Source organism: Phascolarctos cinereus, unplaced genomic scaffold, assembly GCF_003287225.1.
Source record: "Phascolarctos cinereus isolate Bilbo 61053 unplaced genomic scaffold, phaCin_HiC Scaffold_726;HRSCAF=1367, whole genome shotgun sequence".
Taxonomy (NCBI): domain Eukaryota; kingdom Metazoa; phylum Chordata; class Mammalia; order Diprotodontia; family Phascolarctidae; genus Phascolarctos; species Phascolarctos cinereus.
The window spans coordinates 411,775,141-411,802,548 of NW_027556098.1; the positions used below are offsets into that span (position 1 = coordinate 411,775,141).

Below are 27,408 nucleotides of genomic sequence, written 5' to 3' on the forward strand. Positions count from 1 at the left end.
TTAACACCGGGCCGGAAGCATGACTATTCCAGAGGTTCTTGAGCTCAGGGTTCTGGGCTTCCTCCTTTAGGGTCTGAGGAGAGATGATGGACAAGGTGGTGGTAGTCTGACCTGCCTGACTCTCTCTTGTGCACAGAGCAGTCGAGGGCAGGGGAGGGGTGGGGGGGGCAAATTCAGGACCAGAACATGAGTCCTCTGGGGCTCTATCTAACACACTAAACTAATATACTCAAGGTAGAGAGTTCCCTTTCAGTGAAGGATAGAGGATCATAGGATATAGAACTGGGAGAATTCTTAGAGGTGACGATCTAACCCCCATTCAGTTTGGAAGTAAGCAAACCTGAGTTGGGATGGGAAGTAATTTACCCAAGTTCATACAAGATGGTAAATAGCAGAAATGAGATGCAAACACCCAGGTCCTTACCCCAAGTATGGCCCTCTTTCTTCCAAGCCTTGTCTTCCACAAGCCCCACAATCATTTTCTGCATTTGTAAAATGAGGGCTTGTGCTTAAAATTGGGCAAATCCTTTCCCATCTTGGTCTTGGTTTCATCATTTTGGTTCTGCACACTATGATCCTTATTTAAGCTCCCTTGCAGCCCTAAAAATCACACACACACACACACACACACACACACACACATTTAAAATAATTCTAGAGAGGCAATATGTGAGTGGATGGGTGAAAAGAACTCATAGTCCAATCAGTAAGTATTTAGTAAGCACTTTGTGCCAGGCATTGTGATAAATACTGAGCTATGAAGAAAGGTAAATCGGTTCTTGCCCTTGAGGAGTTTACAGTCTAATAATGAAGACAACTCTGTACAAACAACATCTATACAGAAAAAATCAATGTAATCTCAGAGGGAGGGTACTAATGCATTAAGGGGGATTGGAAAAGGCCTTTTGCAGAAGATGTGATTTTAACTGGGACAGAGAAGAGGAGGGAGAGTATTTTATCATGATGGGACAGTGTCAGGGAGATGGAATGCCATGTACAAAGGAAAAGCAAGAAAGGCTGGGTCCTTAGATTTCACAGTATGTGGAGCACAGCAAGGTGCGGTTAGGGAAGTCCAGGAGACCTGGATTACAGGATCATGGATACAGAATTTAGACGGGTTTCAACAGCCGTCTATCAACAGAATGAATGACAGGCCCTGCTTCATTTTTTGCCTTATTATTTTCAGCACCTAGGATAGTGCCTGGTGCATATTTGACAGCCCTGTCCTTGGGTCTGAAAGGCCAGGGGGAATGGCATTGGTCCTTTTTCCCACTGTGGTGTTCACAATCCAAGTCCCAAGGGAGAGAAGATTCTGGCCAAAATGGCGTCCCGGGGACTACAATTCCCATAGAAGATCTCGGCCCCGCGTCTCCGATCTTCCCGACAGAGTGGCCTTCTGGGAAATGAAGTCCCTCCCTCCCCTCCGCCCTTCCCGTCCCCTCCGACCCCGCGCCGAACTACAACTCCCGGCGTGCCCCGCGCCGAGAACCCGGAAGTGGAGGCAGGAGGGCGAGTGAGTGGATTGAGTGGAGTGAGTGAGTAGGGGACTCCCTGGCGCGGAGCGACCTGCGGGCGCCCGGAGCGGGTAAGGCCGAGGAGGGGGGACGGGGGGAGGCGGGCAGGGGAGGCCCCAGGCGGGCGCTGGGAGCGTCCCCGCGCGGAGACCGGGCCGGGGGGGCGGGGCAGCTGGGGGGAGGGGAGACAGGTGGGAGGAAGGGGCCTCGTTCCTGCCCCGCCCCCGCCCAGGGGTCTTGACCCTGGGGGGGGCGGTGGTCCCGCCTCCTCTTCTAGTCCTTCCACCACCCTCCCAGTTTGGCCTCTCTCCGGCCTCAGTTTCCCTACCTGTGCAGGGGGGGGAGCGGGCGTCTTTGGCCTCAGTTTCCCATCCGTAAGAGGAGCGGGCAGGTGTGTTTGTACGAAGTCAAAGCCCCTTAGTGGCTCCAGAGATCATTGGACGCCCAGAAACCTCAGCCACCCCGAAGTCCCCTGGACCATCCATCAGCACCCCATCCTTGGTCTGGGACCAGCCTGACCATCGGTATTATTCCTCCTTGCAGAATCCCCAGGGAGTTCAGGGAACCCGGAGAGCCAGAGAGCCTGGAGGGCCCCCATATTTCAGGGTGTCGGAGCTGGGAGGGATCTTAGAACAGGGAATGTCGGATCCTGGATTGACCTTAGAACATGGAACATCAAGGCTGAGAGAGGCCACAGAACAGAGAATATCAGAGTGGAGAGAGACTTTGGAACAACAGGCCATGTCGCAACAGGAAAGGATTTTAGAACCCGGAATATCTGAGCTGGGAGGAATGTCAGAGCTGGGAAGCACCTTAGACTGTCTGCCTCTTCATTTTACAGTTGGGGAAACTGATATCCCCAAAAGGGGAAGGGCACAAGATTAAGGCTGGGCAAAGGGAATTTTATTCCTAGACAAAGGACTGGTAGTAAGAGACAGCCAGGTCTGATCCAGGTCGCTTATTTCTGCCATCAGAGCTGGGCCTTGTATCTGGGTATCAGCCTCTCGGCTTTCATGTCCCTAAGGAGCCCCATCAAGATGAGATCTGGGGACCAAGGATAAAGGGGCTCTATGTCCTTGGTCCAGTGAAGGGGTGCCTGAGCATAAGATGTAGTGAAGAGCCCTGAAGTGGGAGGCACACCCCCAGCTCTGTGCCCTGGCATCTGCTCTGTGTGTGTGGGGCAGGGGTAGAGGTGCATAGATGGCCTTAGACATTTGCTTTGACCCTGGTGCAATTCCATTGCCTCTGGACCTCAGTTTTTTCATCTGTAAAATGGAGGCCTTGTGGCTGAGCTTCACAGTCTGAGTGTTCTAGATTGTAAGTACTTTCTGATTCTAAGCTTCTCTCTTTGGCTGTAAATCCCTTTAGAAGTTAAGGAAAAAAGAAGTGAATGACAACTGGTCCTTGTCCTCAGGGAGCTCCCAGTCTGTAGCTGTATAAGGCAGACCGTGAGTGCCAAGGATTTGCATTGGTGGTGTTCAGCAGCTCCTGGAAAAAGGGCTGGAAGTATTTCTTGAAGGACTTACTACTTGACTGGGCAGGCTTCAGGGCTGCGATAGGGGCTGGGAAATGGGCCTGAGGATGGAGAGAGAAGTTGAACCTTGGTTATAGAAGCCTTGAATGCCAAACTCAGAAGTTAGCTTCACCTGCCTGGCACATAGTAGGCACTTAAATGATTATTGCACTGAATCGATTTTGACCTTTATCCTGTGGGCTATGGAGGATAGTAACAATAACAACAGCTTGTCAATAAAATTTCATTGAAAATGTAAATAGCAGACAGCTCACGTTTATGTAGCACTTTCAGGTTTCCAAAGTGTTTTACAGATATTATCTCATGTGAGACTCACCATCATCCTCTGAAGTGGCCGATATAATTATTATTATGATGATGCCCATTTTACAGATGGGGAAACCGAGGCCCAGAGGTTAAGTGGACTGTTTAGAGCACAGAGCCAGTGGGTGGTGTCTGTGGTGGAACGCAAACTCAGGTATTTCGGAATCAATGTGATCCTAGCTTGGACTCCATACTGTAAGGAACAGGAAATCACCAGCGGCTAGAGGAGGCAGGAGTATCTTTCCCAAACTGAAGTTTGCTTTCCTCCCAGCTCCTGGGGGTGGTGGGAGAGGGTGTCTAAGGATAAAGATCCTAGCTGACATTTGTATAACACCCTAAGGTTCACAGTACACTCCATGGCCTGGTCTCTGGCATTGTGACTCGATTTTAGAGTGGAGGCTAAGTCACTAAGTTCCCCTGAGTCTCGCACTAGTAGGTGCCCGGAGTGAGATTTGAAGTCAGGTTCCCCCTAGACTCTGCCCAGGCCGTGTGCGGTGGCAGTGGGGTAGGGCCTTGTGACCCCAAGCACATCCCCTGCCCTCTGGAGCTGTCCGACGTGTTCGGGGCCCCTGCTGTGTTCTGGGCACTGCCCGGAGAGCCGGGGGCCAGGGGGATTCGATCCCGGCTCTAGAGCCCACCCTCCACCCTCACTGGCCCGTTTCCCCTGCCAGGGAGTGAGACGCTGCTTGAATAGTTGGTGGGCCCTGGAAGAGATGGGGGCCCCCGATTTCCTAGGGGGTTGGGGGCAGCTCCAGGCTTCCCCCTCTAACTCTTCCCGCCGGGTTTCCACCCACTTCACTTTGCCTTTTGAGTGTCTGTTTCATTGCGGGCCTGGAGCTTTAAATCCCGCCCTGTCCACGGCGGGGGAGGGGGGAAAGATAGGGGTGGGGTGGAGGGAGTAGGGGAGTTCAGGGAGCCTAGATAAGAAAGACGCGTGGAGGATGTAAATCCTTCCCCCTCCCTCCGCACGGGAGAGTGCGGGCTTAGGAACTGGAGGACGCTCCCTGGCCAGCTGGTGCACACCTTCCCATCCCCCACGTCTCCAGGCCCCGCCCCTTCGCCGATGTCCATCCATATATGGGCATGGCCCCGAACAGCGGCCTCTCATTGGGCCGCGCCGTCATGCGCGAGTCTGTCAACAAAGGGGCGGGGGGGGTGTGGTGGCGCGGGCTCCCGGGATGGCTCTACTTTCCACCCTTCCTTCCTTCCCCCCTCCCTCTCGCCTTACCTTCACTGGAAGGCTGGACGAGAGCCCGGGCGCCTGGAGAACGAGGAGGGAGGCGTGGCCTGCTCTAACCAGCACTCTTGGCGCATGCGCTCTGACTTCCCACGCTCCGGGATTCCCTCTGAACCTTACCCAGAGTCGGGAGGGGGAGCGGACCAGTAGGCCTTCTGGGGGCCTTGGGAAGGGGTCTACATTTGGAGTCGCGAGCCCTGGTCCCTGCAGCTGTCTAGCTGTGTAACCTTGGGCGAGTCATTGCCTCTCTGGGCCTCAGTTTGCTCATCTATAAGATAAAGCATTGGTTCTAGAATGACCTCGCAGGGCTCTGCCCAGTAGATGTATATCTGCCTGCAATTGGAGAGGAGTCTGGGTGAAAGGACTGTGGGGGAGGGGTGGATTTATTTGGTGTCTGAATTTTGAGGTTGGGGGTTAGGGAAGGTGAAGGGGTTATGAAGGCAGAGGAAATAGGGCCAGGAGGAAGAGGCCTGACCCATGCCCCAGGGGGGTGCTATGCCCATTTGGACAGGACAAGAGCCTATGTGGAAGATCCTCCTGTGTCACATGAGTTTGTACCCCATTATCTTATTGGGTCCCTCCATTCTAACTCTGAGAGCCTTGACAAGTATTCCCTCTCCTTGCAGTTCCTTCTGGCCAGTGGGCCCCGGCCTCCATAGCTGTGGGCAGTGCTGCAAGTTCTTGCCGGGGTGTTTGAGGAGTGTGCTGGGTGCAGTGAGCCAGACAGGGTTATAGAAGAGGGGGTGTGGAGGAGCTGAGGAGACAAAGGGTCCATGTTGGAGTGGAAGGGGCCCTGGAAGCAGGAGGGCCCTAAGAGTCCACTTGTTTCGTGATTTGGCCAAAGCAGTCCTTCCCCTCTGGAGCCAGTGTTTTACTCTCTGTGCCTCAGGGCACTTTCCAGCTCCAGATCTCTGATCCTTGGGGTCCGGTGTGTTCTGATGATCCTCCTGGCACAGTCTATAGCATCTCCCCCAAAGTGCCCAACCTCTTTCTGAAGAACCCCAGAGAGAGGGGAAAGCATTTTTGTCCCTTGTCAGACCATTTATCACATTTTGGGATGGCTCTCAAAGCTTTTCGTTCCATCTGGCCTAAAGCTGCTGCTTTGCCTGAAAATTCAGGTCCTCTTCTAAAGACATTCATCCCTCCCTGAAGCCCCCAAATCTTCTTTTCTCCAGCTGACACATTCCCAGTTCCTTCAGCTCATCCTCACGTGGCATGATCATTTGGTCAGCTCCCCAAATTACTATGGTGTCTGGCCTCCCCACACAGCCCTTAGAAATCCTATAGCATGAACCACCAGGTGAGCCCAAGCATAGGTGTCCTAGGACCGTTAATAAACAGGGGCCCAAAAGAAGGAAAGGGAAGGGGCAAAACAAGATGAACCCCTCCCCCAAACTCCAAATGGCATAGTTCCCCTTACACTGTGCTGCTGCTTGTCCATCTCAGCTCAGGGGTTCCATGTTCTAAGGTTCTACATTGTGAGTTCTCCCAATTTTGAGACTGGGAGTCAGTTTCTTAATTTAAAAAAAAAAAGATCGGTTCTTTCTGCAGCATCTAGCAGATGCCTTTGTCTGTCTTCCCTTCCGCAGGTGGCTCTGGGCGCCTTCATCTCCACCGCCAGGTCTTCAGCATGTGGTGACACTCCTCTGGCCCAACAGCCATGGACCCCAGCAGCCTCTCTCCAGTGCAGCTCTGGTGCCCAAGGCCCTTTGGTACCTATTCTCAGAATCAGCCCCGCTCCGCGGCCCCCTCCTCTCGAAAGCCCCCACCTCCCCCTGCCTGCCCAGAGCCCGGGAGTGGTAGCAGCATCGGCACCAGCGATGGGCTGGCCAGATCAGAGAACACGCCTCCAGTCCCCGCAGCCCCCGCAGCTCCCCTGCTTTCCACGGCCCCTGGTGAAGAGGGCCGGGTCCTGCTCGATACCTGGTATGTCATCAAGCCAGGCAACACCAAGGAGAAGGTGGCTTTTTTTGTGGCCCACCAGTGCGGTAGTGGTGCCAGTCGGGCCAGCGCCGGGAAGGTCAAGGGCCACTGGGGCAGTGACAGTTCCAAGGCCAAGCGGAGGCGCCGCTGCCTTGACTCCACCAAGCCCCGCCCCAGCCCCGGGAAGCCTCCTGATGTCGTGGGAGAGGAGGACCAGCAGCTGCCTGCTCCTGGTGAGACAATTGCCGGTGCCCCCGAGGACGTGGACCTGCTCTCCGTGGCCGAGATGGTGGCCCTGGTGGAGCAGAGGGCGGCTCTGGCCCTGCAGAGCTACCCCCGCTCTGGGCCCCCCACTCCCGTTGTGTTCGTGTCAGCCGCCGAGCAGGGCGCCCGGGGCTCCGGTGGGGAGCGACGGCCAGGCGGCGACTGCAGTCGTGTGGCCGAGGCCGTGGCCCACTTTGAGGCCCAGCGAGATGGGCCTCGCAAGGAGGAGATGCACACAGGGGACGGGGGCCGCAGCGGAGGACCTGGCGAGGTGCGCATCGCCTTTCGAATCTCCAGCGGCCGTGAGCCCCGCTCTCCGGAAGGCAGCCAGCCAGGGGCGGGCTGCAGCGGCCGGCCAGGGTGCGCATACGCCGGAGGGCCGGGCCCCAGTAGCCGGGCCCAGGACAAGATCACCTGTGACTTGTACCAGCTCATCAGCCCGTCCCGGGACGCCCTGCCCAGCAACGTGGACTTCCTGCTGGCCCGGGCGGATGAGGCCGGCGAAGGGGAGGCCGCAGGAGCCACCCGCTCCGAGGGGCCTCCGGAAAGAGCTGCTGGGGATAAGCCCCCGGCCCCGCCCCCGCCCCCCACGGGGGTCCGGGAGTGCGGGGGAGCTGGCGCTGCAGGCTTCCACGTGGACGTGGTGGTCACCGGTGTGGTGGATGAGTGTGTTTTCTTCGGCAAGGACGGTGCAAAGACTGTGAAGGAGGAGACAGTGTGCCTGACGGTCAGCCCCGAGGAGCCCCCGCCCCCGGGCCAGCTCTTCCTGCTGCCAGCCCGCGGGGAGCCGGCGCCCGAGGCGCCGGCCGCCCCGGAGGCGCCGGCCGCCCCGACGCCGGAAGGCGGAGAGCCTGAGACGGCAGGCGGGGCCTCCGATGCCTCCCTGTGCCGCCTCTACCACCACGTCTCGCATGACTTCCTGGAGATCCGCTTCAAGATCCAGCGCCTACTCGAGCCTCGCCAGTACATGCTGCTGCTGCCGGACCACGTCCTGGTGAAGATCTTCGGCTACCTGCCCACCCGCGCCCTGGCCGCCCTCAAGTGCACTTGCCACTACTTCAAGTGCGTCATCGAGACGTTCGGCGTGCAGGCCACGGACTCCCGCTGGAGCCGCCACCCGCTGTACCGGGACGACCCCTGCAAGCAGTGCCGCAAGTGCTACGAGAAGGGGGACGTGTCGCTGTGCCGCTGGCACCCCAAGCCCTACCACCACGACCTGCCGTACGGCCGCTCCTACTGGATGTGCTGCCGGCGGCCCGACAAGGACACGCCGGGCTGCCGGCTGGGCCTGCACGACAACAACTGGGTGCTGCCCTGCCACACGCTGGCAGGCTCCCGGCCCGGCCGCGAGGACGCCAGGTGAAGGGGGGGGAGGGGGAGGGAGTGCCCGCCCCCCCCTCCCAGCCCCTCCGCCGAGCGGTAGCCGATCAAACCGGGAACGAGGAGCCTGCCAGAGACACCCCCTTTGATCGGCTTTGTCACTTAAGCCCTGTGGACAGTCTGCTCTCCCTAAGGTGTTTTGGGCCCGGGAATGGAGAAGGCATCTCAGTAATATGTGGTCTTCATCTCAGCCCCCTCTCCTCCTCTCCTCCTCTGATCTGGCCTCACCAGGTGGGGATGGTGCTGGGGTATGAGCCAGGGCCCTGTCCCCTTTCAGTCTCTCCCCACAAGGGCCCTGCCAGCAGAGAGTAGACTGAGGCCTTGTCCAACACCCCGACATATCCCCATCTGTCCATCTCCTCCAGTCCTCACCGTCATTTCTCTTGAATCCCCAGTGCCCCCTCCCCTAGACTGCTTGTTACCTTCACTGTCCCTCCTGTCCACGCTCCTGGACAGTCTCCAGACCTCTAGTTCCTTCTCTCTACCCCCCTCCCCCATTCCCCCTTCATGTTTCTCTCCAGTCTCTGGAAGAGACATTAGCAGCATCTTCTCCCAAATCTGCCTCATCCATAATCTCCCCTGCCTCTTCCTTGGAGTAGGGAGAAGGAAAAACATTTTTTTTTAAAGATTTGAATCCATTTGCTTCTCACCCCACAATTTAAAGCAACCCCCAATCCCAAAGCTGTGAATCCTTTCTGAGAGTGGTGGGAACCTGGCTTGGAATTTCTGGGTTTCCCACTTCAACTCAGAGCAAACTCTGGGGGGCTCTGGTGCTCTCTTTGCAGGGCTAGGCTCACCTCCACTTGGCTCCCAGAAGAAAAACAGACTCCTGGGTTTCTTGGGGAAGCTGGGAATCCAATCTGGGACAGTCTAATTTTGTTTTTGTTTATTTGTTTTGTGGTGGGTTTTTTGTTTGTTTTTACATCTTTGTGGTTCTGAATGCTTCTAATGTGTGGCAGTCTGGCCGGTTTGGGAATCGGCCCTTTCTATAAAGCAGCTATTTATAAGTCTGGGCCTGGGCTGGTCTGTGTTCAGGGAGTGGGAGCTGGAGTGGGGAGGCGTCCGGAGGACCAGTTTGGGTTGGGAAGTTAACAAGACCATCATCCACATTTTAACTAGTAGGGTCTTAGAATTTAGAGCTACAAATCATCGACTTCAAATGACATGTTCTTTCCATAAAGCTGTTATTATCACAGACTTTGAAAATCTCACAGTCACCTTCAGATGTGCCTTCCCCAGCACAGGGACCCGGTCTGATGGTTAATGCTGCAGTCTGCGCTGAGAGAGAGACAGACAGCAGAGGCTTAGAGAGTACAAGAACCTCGTTTCAGGTCACACAGGCTCTGTAATTAGCAGAGCCAACATTTAAAGCCAGGTCCTCTGATGGCAAACCTCGGGCTTTCCTTCCCTTTTACAATGGCCCCTGAGTTACCAAGGATATACCGTGTATCAGGGGACCTTCGGTAGTTCATTCAGATATGTACTGAGCATGTGCTAGGGGAATGACCCCCCCCCCCCCCCCCCCCCCCCCCCCCCCGGTACTGGGCCCTGGAGAATATACAGTGTAGATAACACACCACGTCTGCCCTGGCACTCACAGGCTAGCCCAGAGAGAGAAGACACCAAAACTGATGACTGTAATACATCACAGGTGTGTTAGAAAGGTGTGAACAGAGGGCAGCTAGGTGGCTCAGTGGATAGAGTACTAGGCCTGGAGACAGGAAGACTCACCTTCTTGAGTTAAAAATATGACCTCAGATACTAGCTGTGTGACCCTGGACAAGTCACTTCACCCTGTTTGCCTCAGTTTCCTCATCTATAAAATGAGCTGGAGGAGGAAATGGGAAGCCACTCCAGTATCTCTGCAAAGAAAACTCCAAATGGGGTCACAGAGAGTTAGACACAACTAAAAAACAACTGAATGAAACTGAGGGCTGTGTGCAGTCAGCAGATCATTGTTGCAGAGGTAGTAGGAGGGTCCTTGAGCGGGCTTCCGGTCCAGTGGCCTTCACTTTACAGATGAGGATCCCAAGGCTCAGGCCTGAGAAGTGACATTGGCATCATGGTAGAGTAGAAGGCATTGGGCTGAAATTTGGGGAACCTCGGTTTGAATCTAGCCTCTTCCACCTAACTCTCTTACATGCCCGTGGGGGAGAGCATTGACTCTTTCTACGCCCAAGTGTTTTTGTCCCTAAAATGAGGGGCTTGAACAGGATGACTTTGGAGTTACCTTTTTGTTTCAAATTCTGCCATCCTGTGACTTGCCCAAGGCCATAGAGATAGATGATAAGGGCCAGGGCTGGAGCTGGAAGGAAGTTCTCTGACTGTTTTCACTGTCCTTTGCTGGTGCTCCCTAGGGGAAGATTATTGCTAACTAGGGGAATCCAGGAAGACTACAGCCAGAACCAGGAGCTTTTGATAATGACAGAGGTATAGCATTTAAAGGTTAGATGGACCTCATCTGACCCTCACAGCAACACACTGAACTAGGGCTTACAGCTACCTAAGAAATAGGCTCCAATTAACTCACTTGTCCATGGTCACATTATTAACAAGTATCAAAGGCAGGATTGAGTTATTTGAAGAAGTCATAGGCAACGGGCAGCTAGATGTCGCAGTGGATAGAGCTCTGGCCTTGGAGTCTGGAGGACATGAGTTCAAATCCAGTGTCCGACACATGTCTGGAAGCCACAGCAGAGGGCATCTCTTCCAGCAAGTGTCCTGGACTGCACCCCAAGAGTGGACGTTCTGCCTCAGCCTGGAGCCCCACAATGTAGTCACAACACATGTCACTTACGAGCTGTGTGACCCTGGGCAAGTCACTTAATTCTGTTTACCTCAGTTTGGTACAAGTGAACTGGAGGAGGAAATGGCAAACCACTCCAGGACCTTTGCCAAGAAAACCCCAAATGGGGTCATGAAGAGTAGGACATCCCTGAAAAATAACATTAACATCAGCTTCTGGGTGGCGTGATTTCTGAGAGCCTCCCAAGGTCAAACAACTGATGTTTAGGGTCTAAGAAAGTTTCAGATTCTGTACCCTGTGGATAAGACTGAGTAGCTGCCCTCATCTTGATGACTGTAAAATGTCAGTGCTGTGGCCAGATTTTCTAGCCCAACCTCTGTAAAAGATTTGAAGTTTTTATTAGCCTGTGTTCCCCATACAAATCAGTCAACTCAAATTTACTAGGCACCTACTGTCTGCCAGCATTTTGGTAGACACTGGATATCCAAAGATATAAAATGGAAGCCTCTGCTTTCAAGGAGCGTAAATGCTGTAGGGGGAGACTGTGCCCGCAGAAAACTAAACCCAAAATGTTATAAATTAAAAATATAAGAGCTAAGTCAATTAGAACTGTTATATGTAACAGCCAACATCTATGTAGCGTTTCAAGGTGTACAAAGTGGTCATTTGATCCTCACCGAAACCGGAGAGGTAGATGCTGCAGTTGCCCACTTTGTTCAAACAATGGAGCTGAAGCCAGCGAAGATTAAGGGACTTGCCAGCATTCCGCAGCTGCCCTCAAAAGCAGGATTCAAACTCCAGTTGCCCTGAGCACGGATGTGCAGACCACCCAGCTGCCTCGAAATCCAAAGTTAAATAAATACAAAGGCACTTCAGGGGAAGCCGCTGGGGATGGGACATCAGGAAGGAAAGTTCTTATGTAGGAAATGCCATTTAAACTGAGCATTGAAGGAAACTGCATTCTAAGGTGTGAAGGTGAGAAGAGAGGGCATTCCAAGAGAAGGAAGTGTGTGACGGCCTTCAAGATGGCCAGTTTAAAGGGAAGATATGTGTGTGTGTGTATACACATACATATATACATACACATACACACACACAGCAAATACTACCCTGCATTGGTGTAGGGAGTTCTCATCAGGAATTCCCCATACCAGTGAAATAACAAATCTGGTTTAAAAAAAAAAAGGTGGTGCCCTGCTATGTTTTGCAATATGGTCAAACCACAGTTTACCCTTTGGCTGCTAAAGAAGCTGGATTTTAGGGGCAGCTAGCTGGCGCAGTGGATAGAGCTACTGCCTTGGAGTCAGAAGGACTTTAGTTCAAATTTGGCCTCAGACGTTTGACACTTAACAGCTGTGTGACCCTGAGCAAGTCACTTAATTAACTCTTGATTGCCTCATCAAAAAGAAAAAAAAGGGCCACATTTTAGGAAGGGCAGAGGAAAGAGCACAGGTTATAGAGTCAGAGGACCTGAATTCAAATCTCACCTCTGATGTTTTCTGCCGGAGTGACAACCCTGGGTAAGACAATTAAATTCCCTAGAACTCCGTTTCTTCTATAAAATGAAGAAATTGAACTAGATGGCCCCTGAGGTGCTTCCCACCTTCAGATCCAGGATCCTAAAATAAAGTCACCAGAAAAGGGCAAGCAAGGTGGTTGCCAGAATGGTTTAGAACGGTCAAGGCTCATGAAGCTGAAGGAAGTGGGACTGTTTCACCCTCCAGGGACATTTGGTCGCGGTCTTCAAGTATTTGAAGGGCTTTCCTATGGAAGAGAAACTAGATAATGCACCCTAGGTCCATTGGTTTAGAGCTGAACAAGCCCTTATTTTTATGAAAGAGGAGACCAAGCCCCAGAGAATTGAAGTGGCTTGCTCTGTGGTCACACATGTAGTAGGGGACAGAGGCATGATTTCAATCCAGGTCCTCTGTCTTCAAATCTGGTGATCATTCCACAGTAACAGTGCTTTTATGTTCGCATAAACATATGCAGACAGGTGGTCTGCAGTGGATAGAGTATTTGACCTGGAGTCAGGAAGGCCTGAGTTCAAATGCATCTTCTGTCAGTTATTAGCTGTGTGATCCTGGGTTAAGTCTCTTAAGCTCTGTCAGCCTTCTGTCTCCTAGTCTGTAAAATGGGAATAGCACCGGCCTCCCAGACTTCTTGTGAGGATCAAATGAGATCATATTTGTAAAGCACATATTTGCAAACCTTCCAGCACTAGATAATTATTTCATTCCTATAATTATTTGGCCCCAGAGGGCAGAGCTCGAAGGCAGCTTGAGGCCAGGTCAGGCTTCCCCGGTTTAGCCCTGCCCCAGACAGATGTCATGGGCCGCCAGGGAACGCGGCGCTTCCCCTACGTTTTGGGGCTCCGAGCTGAGGCAGGACGTCCACCCTTGGGGTGCGGTCCAGGACACTTGCTGGAAGAGATGCCCTCTGCCGTTGCTTCCAAACGGCAACAGCCCAGGCTTCCCGGACCTCGGGAGCTCGTGGGCCCACGTGGACAAGGCGCAGGGATGACCCGAACACCGAGACTCCCAGGAGAGCAAATAAACTGGTGTGACTTGGGCCCGACCATCTCTAGTTGAAGGAGAGCGCGCCTTCGTCTTCTCCAATCAGAAGCTCGGGAGGCGTGTCCTCTGTAGAACCAATCAGAGTCATGCCCATTGGGGGAGTGTCCAATCGTCCACAGGCAGGATGGGGGTGGCAAGTGCCGGGTTCCCTTGACGATTTCGGTGGGCGTGGCTTCTGAGGTGCCAATCCTGCCGCCGAAGGAGGCGGAAGGGGCCGTGCGCCCGTATGCCTGGGTCGGGGCCTCCCATTGGTCGCGATCGCTACTCAGCCGAAGTTCATTGGCCGGGTTATTTCCGGAGGGGCGTGGCGCGGCGGGCACACCTCGGCTTCCCGGGCCGCAGAGGCTGCTCTGCAGGTCCCGGGCCATGCGGAAAGTCAGCGGAGGGGCCCACGGGGGCGGCGGGGGGCGAGCCCGGCGGCGGAGCGGGGAGCGCGATCCGCCCCAGGCGTCCCAGACCCGGCCCCTGCTCCGGCGCCGGCTGCTCTGGCCGCCGCTGCCGCTGCCGCTGCTGCTGGTGGCACTGGCCGTGGGCACCGGGCTCTACGTGGCCTGGGCGCCGGGGGGAGGGGGAGGAGAGAGGGGAGGAGGGGAGAAAAAGGGAGGAGGAGTCGGAGAAGCAGAGACGTACCGGAGGAGGAGCAGCGGCGGCAGCCCCGAGCGGCAGGTGAGAGGGAGTGGGGAGCTGGGCGGGAGAGCCCTGCCCAGGAGAAAGCCAGGGATGATCCACGCCACCACCCCCCTCCGCCGACCCGTGGGAGACTGGCAGCCCCTATTGATCCTCGGGACCGCCACGACCCCTGGAAGACTGATACTCCCCACCCATGGGAGCCTCACACACACCCACTTACCCTGGGAGACTAATACCCCCATTGATCCATGGGAGACTGACACCTCCCACTGACCCTCGGAAGACTGGTCCCCTCACCACTGACCCATGGAAAGACTGACATGCACACAGCCCAGCCCCACTGACCCATGGGAGACAGACCCCCCCCCCCACAGTAATCCAGCAGAGATTGACAGCCCCCAGGGACCCATAGGAGGCTGACACATACCCCCTCATTGCTCCTTGGGAGACTGACCCCCTCCCACCCATCCACCTGGATAGGATGGGCCTGACCACTCATCACTGATCCTAGGGAGACCGACACCCCCAACATAGACCTATCTACTAGAGACTGACTGCCTTCCCCCTCCCCCCACCTGTCTAGGAAAGACTGACACCCCCTGCACACACACACACACACCCCTATCCACAGGAGACCAACATCCCCCTACACACAAGCACCTTTATCCAGCAGAGACTAGGACTCCTCAACACACACAAATATTATGTATCCATAAGATACTGCTTTGCCGCCACGCATGGGAGACAGAAACTTGGACACACACCCCATGGATAAATTGAGGGAACACTGGCCTCCTGGGCCACAGGAGACTGATCCCACACACGTATTAATCCAGGGAAGACCACACCACCACCACCACCACCACCATTCATGGAAAACTACCCCACGAGCGTTTTATCGCTTACTCTGCTAGGCCTAGGGATGAAAGCGGAGAGAATGGAATCATCCCTACTGGCAAGGAGCTTACATCCTAACTCGTACATAGTTGTCGTTACAAACTTTATGTTCATTGTGTAATCCGTATCTAATTGAACTGGGCCTAACATGTAGAGGGGGCCCCTATGGGGCAGAGGTAAGGAGAGAATGCATTCCAAACACGGCCAGAGTACAAAGACATGGAGGTGGGAGATGAGAGACTTCATGATGAGAGACAGAAGGCCAGCTTGACTGGATCGCAGACTGCAGAAGGGGGGTGATGTCTGATGAGGGTGGAAAGACGGGTGGCGGCCAGGTGGTGGAGGCTTTGAGAGCTAACCAGGGGAGTGAAGGCAGTAGGAAGTCAGCCACTGGAGGGGATGTGGGGGGAGTCACGAGGTCGCCTCTATGCTTCAGGAAAGTGACTTGGTGTAGGGTAGACTGGAATGGGGAGAGATGTGAGCTGGGGAGACCCGTTAGTATCACTATTACCAAGGAATCTAGGGGCGAGGTGATGAGGGCCTGAAGTAAAGCTGTGGGAGTGGAGAGGAGTCAGATGGGAGAGAGAGAGAGTGGTAGAAATGGCAAGATTTGGAAACTAACTGGACATGTGGAGTGAGGGAGAGTGAGGAGTCCAGGATAACACCTAGGTTAGGAGGCTCAGAGATGAGGAGAATGGGCCATGTGGCTCAGCTCCAGACCCCTTCACGTGCTAACTTAAAGCTGTAAGGCTAAGTCCCCTCCCGAGACCCAACTGGTAGTGACCGATGTGCAGACGTAAGGTAACCCTTTTCTAGACTCATTTACAAGACCCCTGATCCTTAGGAGACTGAGTCCAGCATTTCTACACCCACTCGGCTTGGTCTGCAATGCTTTCCCCCTATGAAAAATCCTTGGTTGGTAGTCCAGGTACCTGGCTTTTAAGCCCTGTCTGACTGACTATGAAGTTATAGGTGAGACTGTCTCTTCCGTTCCCTGTGCCTCTATAAAAGATACGGTGTACCTGATCGTTTCAAAGGTCCTCTCTACCAGTGGGCTGTGGCTCCTTCCTCCCAGCCCAGAGCCAGCCAAAACCTATCACATCTGCTGGTGGCTCTTGTGGTTCTGTCCCATTGGGTGGTTTCTAGTTCCAGATGTTCCTCTGGCCCCACCCCTCCTCCAGGCACAGCTGTCCTAGTGGTCTCAGAAAGACGGCCAAACGCTTCCCTACAGGAAAGGCCCAGTTTCCTTCCCAGACCCTTGAGCTGACAGGTGGGGGAAGACAGAGTGCAGGTGTGTGACCCTCTGCTGATGGCTTTGGAGTCACGGGCTGGGTTCGAATCCCAACAAATGCCCCTCTTGTGATCTTCAGTAAGCACCTTCACCTCCATGGGTGGCTGTTTCCCTATTGATAAGATAACAGCTTTGGACAACTTCAAAGGTCACTTTTTGCTCTGGGTTCTATTGATTTTATTAGGCAAGAGACCCAGGTTAGCCCCAGATCTGAAGCCAGACTCCCAGGATGCCTCCCCGTCCCACTGACCTTCCTCTGCTCCCCCGAAATTGCAGTCCCATAGAAAGACTGCATCCCCGAGACCTCCCAGTTTTTTCCTCTAGAGTTATAGACAAGACCCAGTTCTCATGGAGCCCCCTGAGTCTTTTCTTCTCTAGGCTAAACACCACCAGCCCCTTCAACCCATCCTTATCTGGCATTGGCTCGGGACTCGTCTGGATTCTGATTGCTCTCCCCAGATGCTCTCCAGTATACCAAGGGCTTTCCTAACGTGTGGTGCCCACACCTGAACACAATACTCTAGAGATGTTCTGACCAGGGCATGATACTACCTCCTTGTTCCCCAGAGCTAGGCCTCCGTGAATGTAGATGGAGAGCACATTAGCTTGTTAGACCCCCCTACATCACACTCATATTGAGCTTGCTGGCCCCTGAAACTCCCAGGTATTCTTCAGCTGAACCTCCATCTAGCCTCCCCTTCCCCGTATTATACTTGTGAGCTGGCGTCTTGACTCCAAGTGTCAGACTTACTAAATTTCATTTATCCAGCCTCTCATGATCTTTTTGGGTCCTGATCATCATCTATAATATGATTAGGGTATCATCTGTGCTTTTATTCAATTAACTGATGAAAATATTAACTATCTGGGGCAGTCCATTCTTTCAAGTTGATATGCAACCAGTCAGTAATTATTTAGTAATCATTTACATGTACCAAGCCCCGGAGATACAAAGATAAAAACAATCTACTCACCATGTGGGGGAGACAAAGTACCCCCAAAGTCTTAATGTAGGTTTAAACTTTAATGGCTTAAAATATAAAAATACAACATAAAGTTAATAAATGTGTGTCTGTATGCGAAATATATACCAAGTATAATTACATATCTATATACAAAGTAGTTGTATTCAAAATTAGTTTACATTCTAGGAGGAAGAGACAAGTACATAAAAGGGTATATACAGCATAATATACATATATATATATATGTATATACAAAGTAATTAAATACACGGTAGCTTGGGAGGAAAGGTAGGAGCAGTTGAGGAGCTCAGGAAAGGCTTCTTGCCGAAGACGGTGCTCAATGTGCATCTTAAAGGGAGAGATGTACTCTATGAGGCACAGAGGAGTGGATGCTGGGCATGAGAGACAGTCAGCACAGAAGCAAAAAGATGGGGAGATCGTGTGTTACATGAGAAGGTCAGTTTGGCTGAATTGCAGAGTACAGAGAGAGGATTGATGTCTGGTGAGGCTGGAGAGAGAGGCTGGCGCCGGAGGAATCTGAGGCAATCAGAAGCCCCTGCAGTTGGCTGAGTAGGGGAACCACGTGGTCAAGTCTGTGCATAAGGAAAATTACTTTGGTAGCTGTGTCTAGAATAGCCATATGGGGAAAAACCTGTGAAAGAGCAGTGAGTGGGGAATTGAAATGATCTTGGTGAGTTAATGAGGGCCCAAACTAAGACAGCGGCTGTGTGAGTGGAATGAAGGGGTCGGAGGAGAGATGTTGTAAAGGCGGAAAGGGCAAGATTTGGCACCTGACTGGATATATAGGATAAGGGAGAGTGCAAGGGCCAGGATAATGCCAAGCTTACAAACCTGAGACACTGGGAAGATGGTGGTGTCCTTGACAGAAACAGGGCAATTTGGAAGATGGGAAGGCTTAGGGGGAAAGGTCTTAAGTTCAGTTTTAGACATGTCTCTAGGACATCCCATTTCAAATGTCCAGGCAGTTGGTGATGGAAGACTCAAGCTCAGGGCTCAACATGTAGATGGAAACAATTACAGAATTGATGGCTCTTTGTGACTGACCTTTCAACTTGTTCTGAATCTAACTAATTGTACCGCACTCTGTATTTTACACAGGAATGGCATTAGAAATGTTACCAAACAGTTGGCTGAAATCTTGGTAAAATATTTGACCCATCTTCTTCTGAATTTCTCTGCTACTGTCAAGGTCACCACCATCCTTCCATTTACTCACATTTGCCACCTTGGTGTCATCCTCAGCTTCTGATTCTCCCCTGCACCATTGACGAGTTTGATTCTTGTCTCCACGACACCTCTCCCATAGGTCCCCTTCTTTCGACTCGCACCAGCCGCCACCCTGGCCACTGCTCACCTCTCCTACTGCAATAACGTTCCCACTGGGCTCCCTGCCAGCTCTCTGATCCATTCTCCATTTAGCTGCTAAAGGAAGTTTCCCAAATCCCATGACACCCCTCCCCCTGTGGCATTTAAAGGCCTTGGCCACTTGGCCCTGACCTACCTTTCCGGCCTTATTCTACATCACTCCCTTCCGTGGTTTCTGAGATCCAGCCAAAGTGGTTTTCTTGCTGTCGCTCACACATGACAGTCCATCGCTGTGCCTGTGTGCCGGCTGTCCCCCTTGCCCAGAAAGCCCTCCCGCCTCTTCTTTACCTCACAGAATCCCTGGCTCCCCTCACTCCTGGTGCCCCCAGTTGCTGGCGCCTTTTCCCCTAAGGGCACCTTGTAATCCACTGCCTCCCTTCCTTACTGGACAGTTTGGGCGTCATCATTTCCAGGTGGCCAAGCAGCTGTTTACTGTTCAGATTATTCAGCTACACCCTCCCCCCTCCCCCAAGGGCCTCTGATTTGTTCTCTACTCCTCCTTTCCTTCTTATTCTCAGTGACATTCTTTCTTTCCTTGTTGGCTCTCTCCCTGGACAGTGAACTAGGTGGTATCTCTGGTCCTTTCTCAGCTCTGACATTCTTTCCCCCCTCTATTAATTAACCATTAATTATATAATTAATAAAAAATAATTGACTATGCCTTAATCATTGTTTTTCTGTCCCACTTCCCTCTTCCATTAAATTGGAGGGAAGGAGGGAGGGAGGAATGGAGAACAAAAGGAAAGAAAAAGGAGCAAGGGGAAAAGAAAGAAAAGAGAAAGAGAAAAAGCAAAACCATAGCAACAAAGTCAAATGAACTCATTCCCTCATTGGCTCTAGTGAAAAATATAGGTGTCATTCTGCATTTTGAGTCCATCTCTTCTCCATCAGGAGATGCCAGCTGCTTCATCTTCAGCCCTCCAGAATGTTTGTCATTGCAGCGATCACAGACCCAAAATCTTTCAAAGTTGTCTTTGCTATAGTGTAGCTGAGCTTGTAGCAATTGTTTTCCTGGTTCGGCTTGCACCACTTTGCATCAGATGTTCACACAGGTCTTCTCAGATTTCTCTGTTTTTTTGGGGGGGGGGTTGGGCAGTGGGGGTTAAGTGACTTGCCCAGGGTCACACAGCTAGTAAGTGTTACGTGTCTGAGGCCGGATTTGAACTCAGGTCTTCCTGAATATAGGGCTGGTGCTCTATCCATTGCACCACCTAGCTGCCCCATTCTCAGGTTTCTCTGAAACTGTCCATTTTGCCATTTCTCTTACACTCACATGGCAGAATTGGTTTAGCCATTCCCCAGTCACCAAGGACACCCCCTTGGTGTGCAGTTTGTTTTTTTTTTTTTGCCCCTAGAAAAGAAGCTGATAAACCAAAGTTTTGCACAATAAAGGTGCCAAAAGAAAAGAAGCTACTATAGATGTTTTTGTACATATGGGTCCTTTTCCTCCTTCTTTGGTCTCTTTGGGGTATAGGCCTGATAGTGGTATTGCCGGGTGAAGGGGTATGCAGAGTTTAGTAACCTTTTGGGGCAGAGTTCCAAATTCCAGCTCTGACATTCACAAGTTCTAAGATCCTGGCATTCCCAGAATCTCAGAGCTGTTATTCATGGAATTTTATCATTTTAAAATTCTGTTGTCCTTTTAGGGGGAATATTATTTGTATTATAAAACCAACAAACATGAGCATTTTCACATGCCAAGAACAGAAAAGGATTGTACATGAAATATAAGTCTATTAAGTACAGCTCAGGTTTTGTGTGTGTGTGTGTGTGTGCGCGTGTGCGTGTGTGCCCACGTGCTCGCGCATGCATGAACAAATTTAATACCTTGGCTTCAGAGCTGTCCTGTCTCATTCTCATTCTGAATTGTCTTCTGATCTCTGTCCATTAAAAGAAAAAGTTTCACTGATCTTTTCTTTTCTTTTTGGCATCAGTATTACTGATCTCCCTCTCCCCTCCCTCCCACCCCAGAATGCCCTCCCTTTTAACCAAATATAATCAGCCGGTCAACACACTTACTATGTGCCAGGCTCTTCATGCAAAGAAAGGCAAAACCAGGGGCTCTGTCTTCAAGTAGCTCATATTTTAATTGGGGGAGACCACATGGCAACAACTGGGTACAGACAAGACCCAGAAAGGGTCCTGCACAAAGTGGGATTTGAGTTGAGTCTTGAAGGAAGCTGGGAGGTGGGGGCAGTTGGAGAGAGCATTCCAGACATGGGGAAAGGCCAGTTCAAAGGCATCCAGTCAGGAAAAGAAATTCACTTGCTGGGAGCATTGGGATGCAGAGTCATGACTGGTCATCGATCGATTTCACCAGAGTTCTTAAGTGTTGTAGTCATTGTTGAAACCCACCTCCTGGCCCTGCTCACTTGGTTCTGTGTCCATTCATACAAATCTTCTCAGGTTTCTCTGTAACCTTCCTTTGTCATTCTTATAATACCATAACACTTCATTACGTCCATAGGCCACTTGGCCAGCCGTCCCCCCAGATGATGCACACCCCTTTAATTTTCAGTCCTTTGCTACAATAAAAGGGCTGCTGTGAGTTTTTGTACTATGGGTCCTTTCTCTGCACCTTTAGTTTCTTTAAAGAAATTCCTCATTTCTAGTGTTCTGTGATGCTTCTTGTTCGAACATTTCCTGACTCAAACATCCTGTGGCTCCCAAAGTTCTAGGGCCCCAGCGTTCTGTGCCTCCTGATGTTCCAAGGGTCTGTGATGCTTTAGAGTGTGGGGGCCGCTTAGAGTTAGTGTGAGCAGAGGACGGCCTCGGGGAGGCAGAATAGAGGGCAGGGGTGGGGAAGGAACCAAGGGGCTATCCCCCAGGCCTGGTTGTTCTCTTCCCAGTCCCAATCCCGGCAGGCCCGAAGCCTCCCTGAAGCCCACCTTCGGGCACTGTTAGAACAACTGGACCCCCAGCGCCTCTGGGGCAAGTACCTTCAGCCCCTACTGGTTGAAAGGCCACCAGGCAGTCCTGGGAACTTGAAGGTCCGAAAGGTAAGGAGGAGAAGGGCCTGGGAGGGAAGAGGGATTAGAATGGGACTGGGAATCTTAAATGCCCTAGGTCCTTACCAGACCCATAGGCAGGCACTGGGAATCCCAGACCTCGGAGCTCACTTTCCTTCCCTGATCTACTAGAGAAATTAAGTGTCCTTACTACACCCACCAAGTCCTCCCTGCTTTCTACCTGTGCACAGGATGCAGGTGTCTGGAATGTCCTACCTCTCTTTTCTAGCTTTCTAACCAGGACGCAGGCATCTAGGCCACTACCCTCCCCCCAGACTCATAGCCAGGACCAGGCATTTGTCCCACTAGGTTCCCCCCAAACTCACAGCCAGGACCCAGGCTTCCTGGCCCTCCAAGCCCCCGTCCTGTACCCACAGTTCTTGGAGGATGAGCTCCGGGCTCTAGGCGCTGGCTGGCAGGTGGAGGTGGACGCCTTCTCAGCCCCGACCCCACTAGGGCCTGTGGCCTTCGCCAATGTGGTGGCCACACTGTCCCCAGAAGCCCCCTACCGCTTGACCCTGGCCTGCCACTTGGATTCCAAGCTCTTCCCTCCAGGTGCACCCCCTTTCCTGGGTGCCACAGACTCTGCTGTGCCCTGTGCTCTGCTGCTTGAGCTCGTCCGTGCCCTTGACCCTCAGCTTGGCCGTTTTAAGGACCGGGTAATGAGAACAAGGGACCATTGTGGGGAAAGGGAAGGAGGGATAACCTTGGAGGATTTTCTGGAACAGAGCATGTTCACGGCCAAAGCTTGGTTTTGCGGAAGGTGGAGAGGAAGGGGTGACCTCTGCCTCCTTTCTGTTCCTGATGGCTCTTCACTCTTTCTTCACAGGGGGCTCCTGTGACCCTTCAGCTCCTTTTCCTGGATGGAGAAGAGGCCTTGAAGGAGTGGGGGCCAGAAGACTCTCTCTATGGGGCCCGGCACTTGGCCCAGCGCATGGAGCAGACACCCCATGACTTTGGCATCTCAGAGATTCAGGCAATTGTGAGTATCTGGAGTGTGAGTGGGGCTCCTCATCCCCAGGCCTCCTCCTTCCCTCTTTTCCCAGCCTCAGGTCATCCCTCAGCATCCTCCAGGGCTCTCCACCTTGTCAACCAAGTGGTTCACTTCCTTTCCTTTGGGCTTCTGTCCAGGAGAAAAAGGGGGAAACTTCAGGGTTAGAGGGGGCCTACAAGCGAGAGGTCAGGGATGCCTGATTTCTTTTCCTGGGGGTGGGTGGGCAGGTTTTCTGGGTACATTTATTAAGCACCAGCTATGTGCCAAGTACCATGCTAAGTGTTTACAAATATGACCTCCCTGGTTCCTCACAACAACCCTGAGAGGTAGGTGCTATTATTATCCCCATTTTACCGTTGAGGAAACTGAGGCAGCCTGAAGTTGTGTCTTACCCAGGGTCACACAGCTGCTAAGTGTCTGAAGCTAGATTTGAACTCAGGTCTTCTTGACTTCTGGCTCAGCTCTCTATCCACTGGGTCACCTAGCTGCACTGGGAGATCAGTGCTGGAGAGGACTCCATGAGAAGCCTCATGCTCCTAAGGCCAGAGGCATGTAGCATCAGGGAGAGCTGCTGGCTCCAGAGGCAGCTGTCCCGTTCGGCCTAGGTGGACCAGGGCGTCAGCTTCCCCTCCCCACCCAGTGTCATGCAGGAGCCTGGCCTGAGCTGACCCGTCAGTATAAGGGTCATCTGTGGCAGAGACCCCCAGTGCTGGGCCCCAGCCTTCCCGCCAGCTCCCTGTGAGGCCCAAGGCCGGAGCCTGCAGCAGTCACCGGACCACCGGCAAGGCAGATGTCTCCCTTTGTTCTGCAGGCCGCGTGGGCACAGATGCAGGAGGACCACTGGCTTGTACCAGAAAATCAGAGGCTCTGTCTCTGTGTACAGACACAGTGGAGGCCCTTCCTGACCAGTCTGCCCATGGGCAGGGCAGCTCATGCTTCTTCTGTCTGTCTGTCTGTCTCTCTCTGTATCTGTCCCAGGAAATATTTGTCCTCCTGGACCTGCTGGGAGCCCGTGACCCCATCATTAAAAGTCACTTCCCCAACACAGCCCCCTGGTTCCGGCAGCTTAGCTCAATAGGTAATGGGGGACAGCGGAAAAGGGGAGCAACCCTACCCGAGGGGGGCCTCTCTCTGACCCCCTCCTCCTCCTCCTCTCTGCTGCTGCAGAGAAGCGGCTTCACCGGCTGGGGCTTCTGGCATCCCATCCTTGGGAGGTGATGTATTTCCAGCCAGGACCACCCTATGGGGCCGTGGATGACGACCACACCCCCTTCCTGCGAAGAGGTAGGTATGGGTCCTCGGGTCTCTGGCCCGGCCTGGGCTTCACTGTCTGAGCTTGGAGGCCGGAGCGCCAAAGAGCGGCTCGTCGCTGGGCCTGGCCTGACTGTACCTGGGTGGACCCTCCCGTCTCCTATCTCACAGCCCTCCGCTCTCTTTCCCTCTCCAGGCGTGCCCATTCTGCACCTCATCCCCACACCCTTCCCTGCCGTCTGGCACACCCCAGCTGACACTGAGGCCAACCTGCATCCGCCCACAGTGCACAACCTCAGTCGCATCCTTGCCATCTTCCTGGCTGAGTACCTGGGCCTGCTCTAGCCCCTGGACAACGGGCTCCTTTCCTGGCCCCAGGGCCAAGCCAGTTCTGAGCTCCTGCCCCAGCGGGGACCCCACAGACACATGATAGCGGTGGAGGAACAGCCAGACTGTGACCCTCAGGGATCGATTACACAAATGTGCTACTGTGAGAAAATTCCTCCTCGTATCTCTGGCTTTGTTCATTTGGTCTGAGGGGCCTGTCCTCAGAGAGCTGCCAGGCTGAGAAGGGCAAGCCACCACTTATTAAGCACCTACTGTGTGCCTGGCTCTGTGCTAGGGACTGGGATACAAGGATGGGAAAGGAAAAATCCTAGAGAACTTACTGTCTTTGCTAGTAAACAGAGAAGTAAATACTGGGTCGTTTGGAGAAGGGGAGCAGCAGCCGTGACCCCTGAGCTGAGCCTCCCAGGAAGGGAAGGAGGCTGTTCACTGGGTAGATGGAGGCACACTGGTCAAGGTTCTGGACTTGGAGTCAGGAAGCCCTGAGTTCAAATGCTGACTCACACATACACACACACACACACACACACACACACGTGTGACCCAGATTTCTCTGGGCCTCAGTTTTCTCATCTGTAAAGTAATGACGATAATATCTTCATATGAAAGTCTTCCATTCCATCCCCCACCCCAGCTGCTGTGGAGATCACAGGAGGTGACCTATGTACAAATGTAGAGTGCTAACCACTACCTATCACAATTATGATTTACTTTAGCCAAGCTGTATTAAGCGCCTACTGTGTGTACCTAGCTCAGAACAGGCACTTAGTAGGCACCTACAGGGTCATTAGGATGCTCAGACAGCTATGATCTTATTCGGTCCTCATCACAGCTCAGCTGTGACTATGAGCAAACTGAGGCCCGGAGGCTTTGACTGTGAACAATTCCTAGCATCCTAGCTCCTGGAAGCATCTGTAATAGGCACAGTTTCTCTTTTTTTGCTTTTTGGTGAGGCCATAGGGGTTAAGTGACTTGCTCAGGGTCACACAGCTTGTAAGTGTCAAGTTCCTGAGGCCTCCAAGGCCGATGCTCAATCCACTGCACCACCTAGCTGTCCCCTAGGCACAGTTTCTCTCAGGAACCTATGGGGGAATCAGCCGATCCCCTCCTGCGCTGACCTGCTCCCAGAGGTCTCTGGCCACAGAGGGATGGGGCTCCTGCCGCCCCTTAGTGCATGGTCAGCTGGGCATCCCTGGCGGCCGGCCCTCTGGTGCCCAGCAGCCTGGGAGCCTTGTCCCTGAAGGTGAGATGCATAGAGGCTACTTGCCCGGTCAGGCCTGGCTGAGCCTGCCATCCCCTAGGGAGAAGCCCAGGGTCCCCTCTGGGTCAGGATGGCAGCAGCTGTGGGCAGGGTGTCTCCTTTGTGGCAGGCTCCTTAGAGAGGAGGGCAGTCTTTATCCAGCCCCGAAATGTGTTCACCTGTGAGCCTCAAGACACCCTGTAAGGGGTCCGTTTCCATTTGACAGGGAAGAGTGGTGGAGGGACCTGCCCACGATCATTTGGCCGGCCTCCAGAGATTGCTGCTCTGGTTCAGGCCTCGCAGGATGATCAGTGTCACAACAGCCTCCTCCTTCATTTCCCTGCCTCCACTTTCTCCCCTCTCCAGTGCATCCTACGCCCAGCTGCCAAAACCATCTTCACTCTCTTGTTCCAGAAGCTTCTGTGGCTCCCTATTACCCGCCAGGATCAAGCAGCTGGCTTCAGCCTGCCTTTCCAGTCACACTGGCTTTTTGCCATTTGCTGACCTAGCCTTCCATTTTCCAACTCTGTGCCTCCTTGCCTGCCTGGAATGCCCTCTCCTGTCCAATCCCCGGCTTCCTTCCAGGCTTAGCTCCTTTCCTGACCCCGGCATTCTGCAGATTCCTTCCGCTGTGTTGTCTCGCTGGGCCCCACAGAAGAGCCCTGGGAGACGGGGACTGTTGTGCTTCCATTTCACAGATGAGGAAACTGAGGCACACAGCAGCTTAACAAGTGTCTGCTGTAGGATTCGAACCCAGGCTATCAGTGCTCCCTTCCTCCTCCTTAAATGGGCCTGAACATACTTAGGTGTTGGCAAGTTGTCATATAGAGTGTAAGCTCTGGGAGGGCAGAACCGAGTCTCCATTTTTTGTCGTTGTATTCCCTGCACAGAGGGCCTTAATAAATGCTTGGAAGTGTCTGAGGCAGGACCGAGCCTACACTGCCTCTCCTTAGCAAGTGCAACAGAAGAAGGGCAGGCCTTCGACACCTGGGTGGGATAAAATACATATGTTGTTTTGAATTAGTAAAGTCATCTTATTATTTTTCTCACCCTTTTAACACTGGCAGTCTGAGCCCGGCAGACAGGGTAACTACTGCGTGGTACAGCTAGGAAACAAGGACGCGTCCTGTCCAGGCACATCGCCCTCTCCCAGTGCCGAGGCAGGCAGTCATCTCCTCTCCTTTCTCAAGGGCTCTTGAGCATCCGCTTCCCGTGCTTCTGTCCCCCACCCTAGACTTGGCGACGTCCCCTCCAGCGGCCTCCTGGCGTCCCGGCCCGGCCAGCCACGGGAAGGGGCGTTCCCTCCCCCTTCATGTCACCATCACCCCGGCTTCCTCCAGTGTAAAATAAGGCAGCCAGGCCGATGGCCTCTGTGGCTCTTTCTAGTTCTAGATCTGTAACCTCTGTGGTCTAGGACTCTGAAATGCCTCCCCTCCGTGGCTTCCCCTCTTTGCATCCTTCCTGCTACCTCACTCCTCCTACATCTGTCCCTCAGCACAAGCAGCAGTTCCTCCAGCTTCTCCGACCATCGGTCGCCCCTTCTTTCCCTCCCCTTCCTCCCTTCACCATCCTGACCACATCTAAAGTTCATCGGTTCACCTCGACGCTGCCCTGCGCCTTTAAATCTTTTGCCTGACGTGTCCTTTTCATCAGCCAGTAAGCATTTATCAGGCCCCTACTGTGTGCCAGGCACTGTGCTCAGTAACAGGGATACAGAGAAAAGAAAAGGCATTCTCTGTATTTGAGGAGCTTCCCAAACCCCACTACCCACCTTCTCTGTTCCTTCTCACACGTAGCCACAAGCTGACAGCTGCCTCCTGCCCCCACGCATCTCTGGGGCCCTCCCCCCACGATGGCTGCGGCCGAACTCTTCTCAACCCTTCGACCTCCCCCATCGCCGCGTACGTTACTGAGAAAAGAGATG

At 53.2% G+C, this 27,408-nt stretch overlaps 2 protein-coding genes across 3 annotated transcripts; both read left to right on the plus strand.

Annotated features, from left to right (window-relative positions):
- The first annotated feature begins 1,487 nt into the window (after positions 1–1,487).
- Positions 1,488–9,162, plus strand: FBXO46 (F-box protein 46). The gene is made up of 2 exons (XM_020979805.1): positions 1,488–1,585; positions 6,178–9,162. Exon 2 carries the CDS (start codon positions 6,249–6,251, stop codon positions 8,136–8,138), a length of 1,890 nt encoding a protein of 629 aa, XP_020835464.1. The 5' UTR covers positions 1,488–1,585; positions 6,178–6,248; the 3' UTR covers positions 8,139–9,162.
- Positions 9,163–13,786: 4,624 nt separating this feature from the next.
- Positions 13,787–26,512, plus strand: QPCTL (glutaminyl-peptide cyclotransferase like). Of its 2 annotated transcripts, XM_020979807.2 has the most exons (7): positions 13,787–14,143; positions 21,496–21,645; positions 22,032–22,313; positions 22,484–22,636; positions 23,627–23,726; positions 23,816–23,932; positions 24,096–26,512. In XM_020979807.2, exons 1-7 carry the CDS (start codon positions 13,844–13,846, stop codon positions 24,242–24,244), a joined length of 1,251 nt encoding a protein of 416 aa, XP_020835466.1. In that variant the 5' UTR covers positions 13,787–13,843; the 3' UTR covers positions 24,245–26,512. The 2 variants fall into 2 exon arrangements, with proteins under 2 accessions (XP_020835466.1, XP_020835465.1); XM_020979806.2 differs by lacking the exon at positions 22,032–22,313.
- Positions 26,513–27,408: the final 896 nt, after the last annotated feature.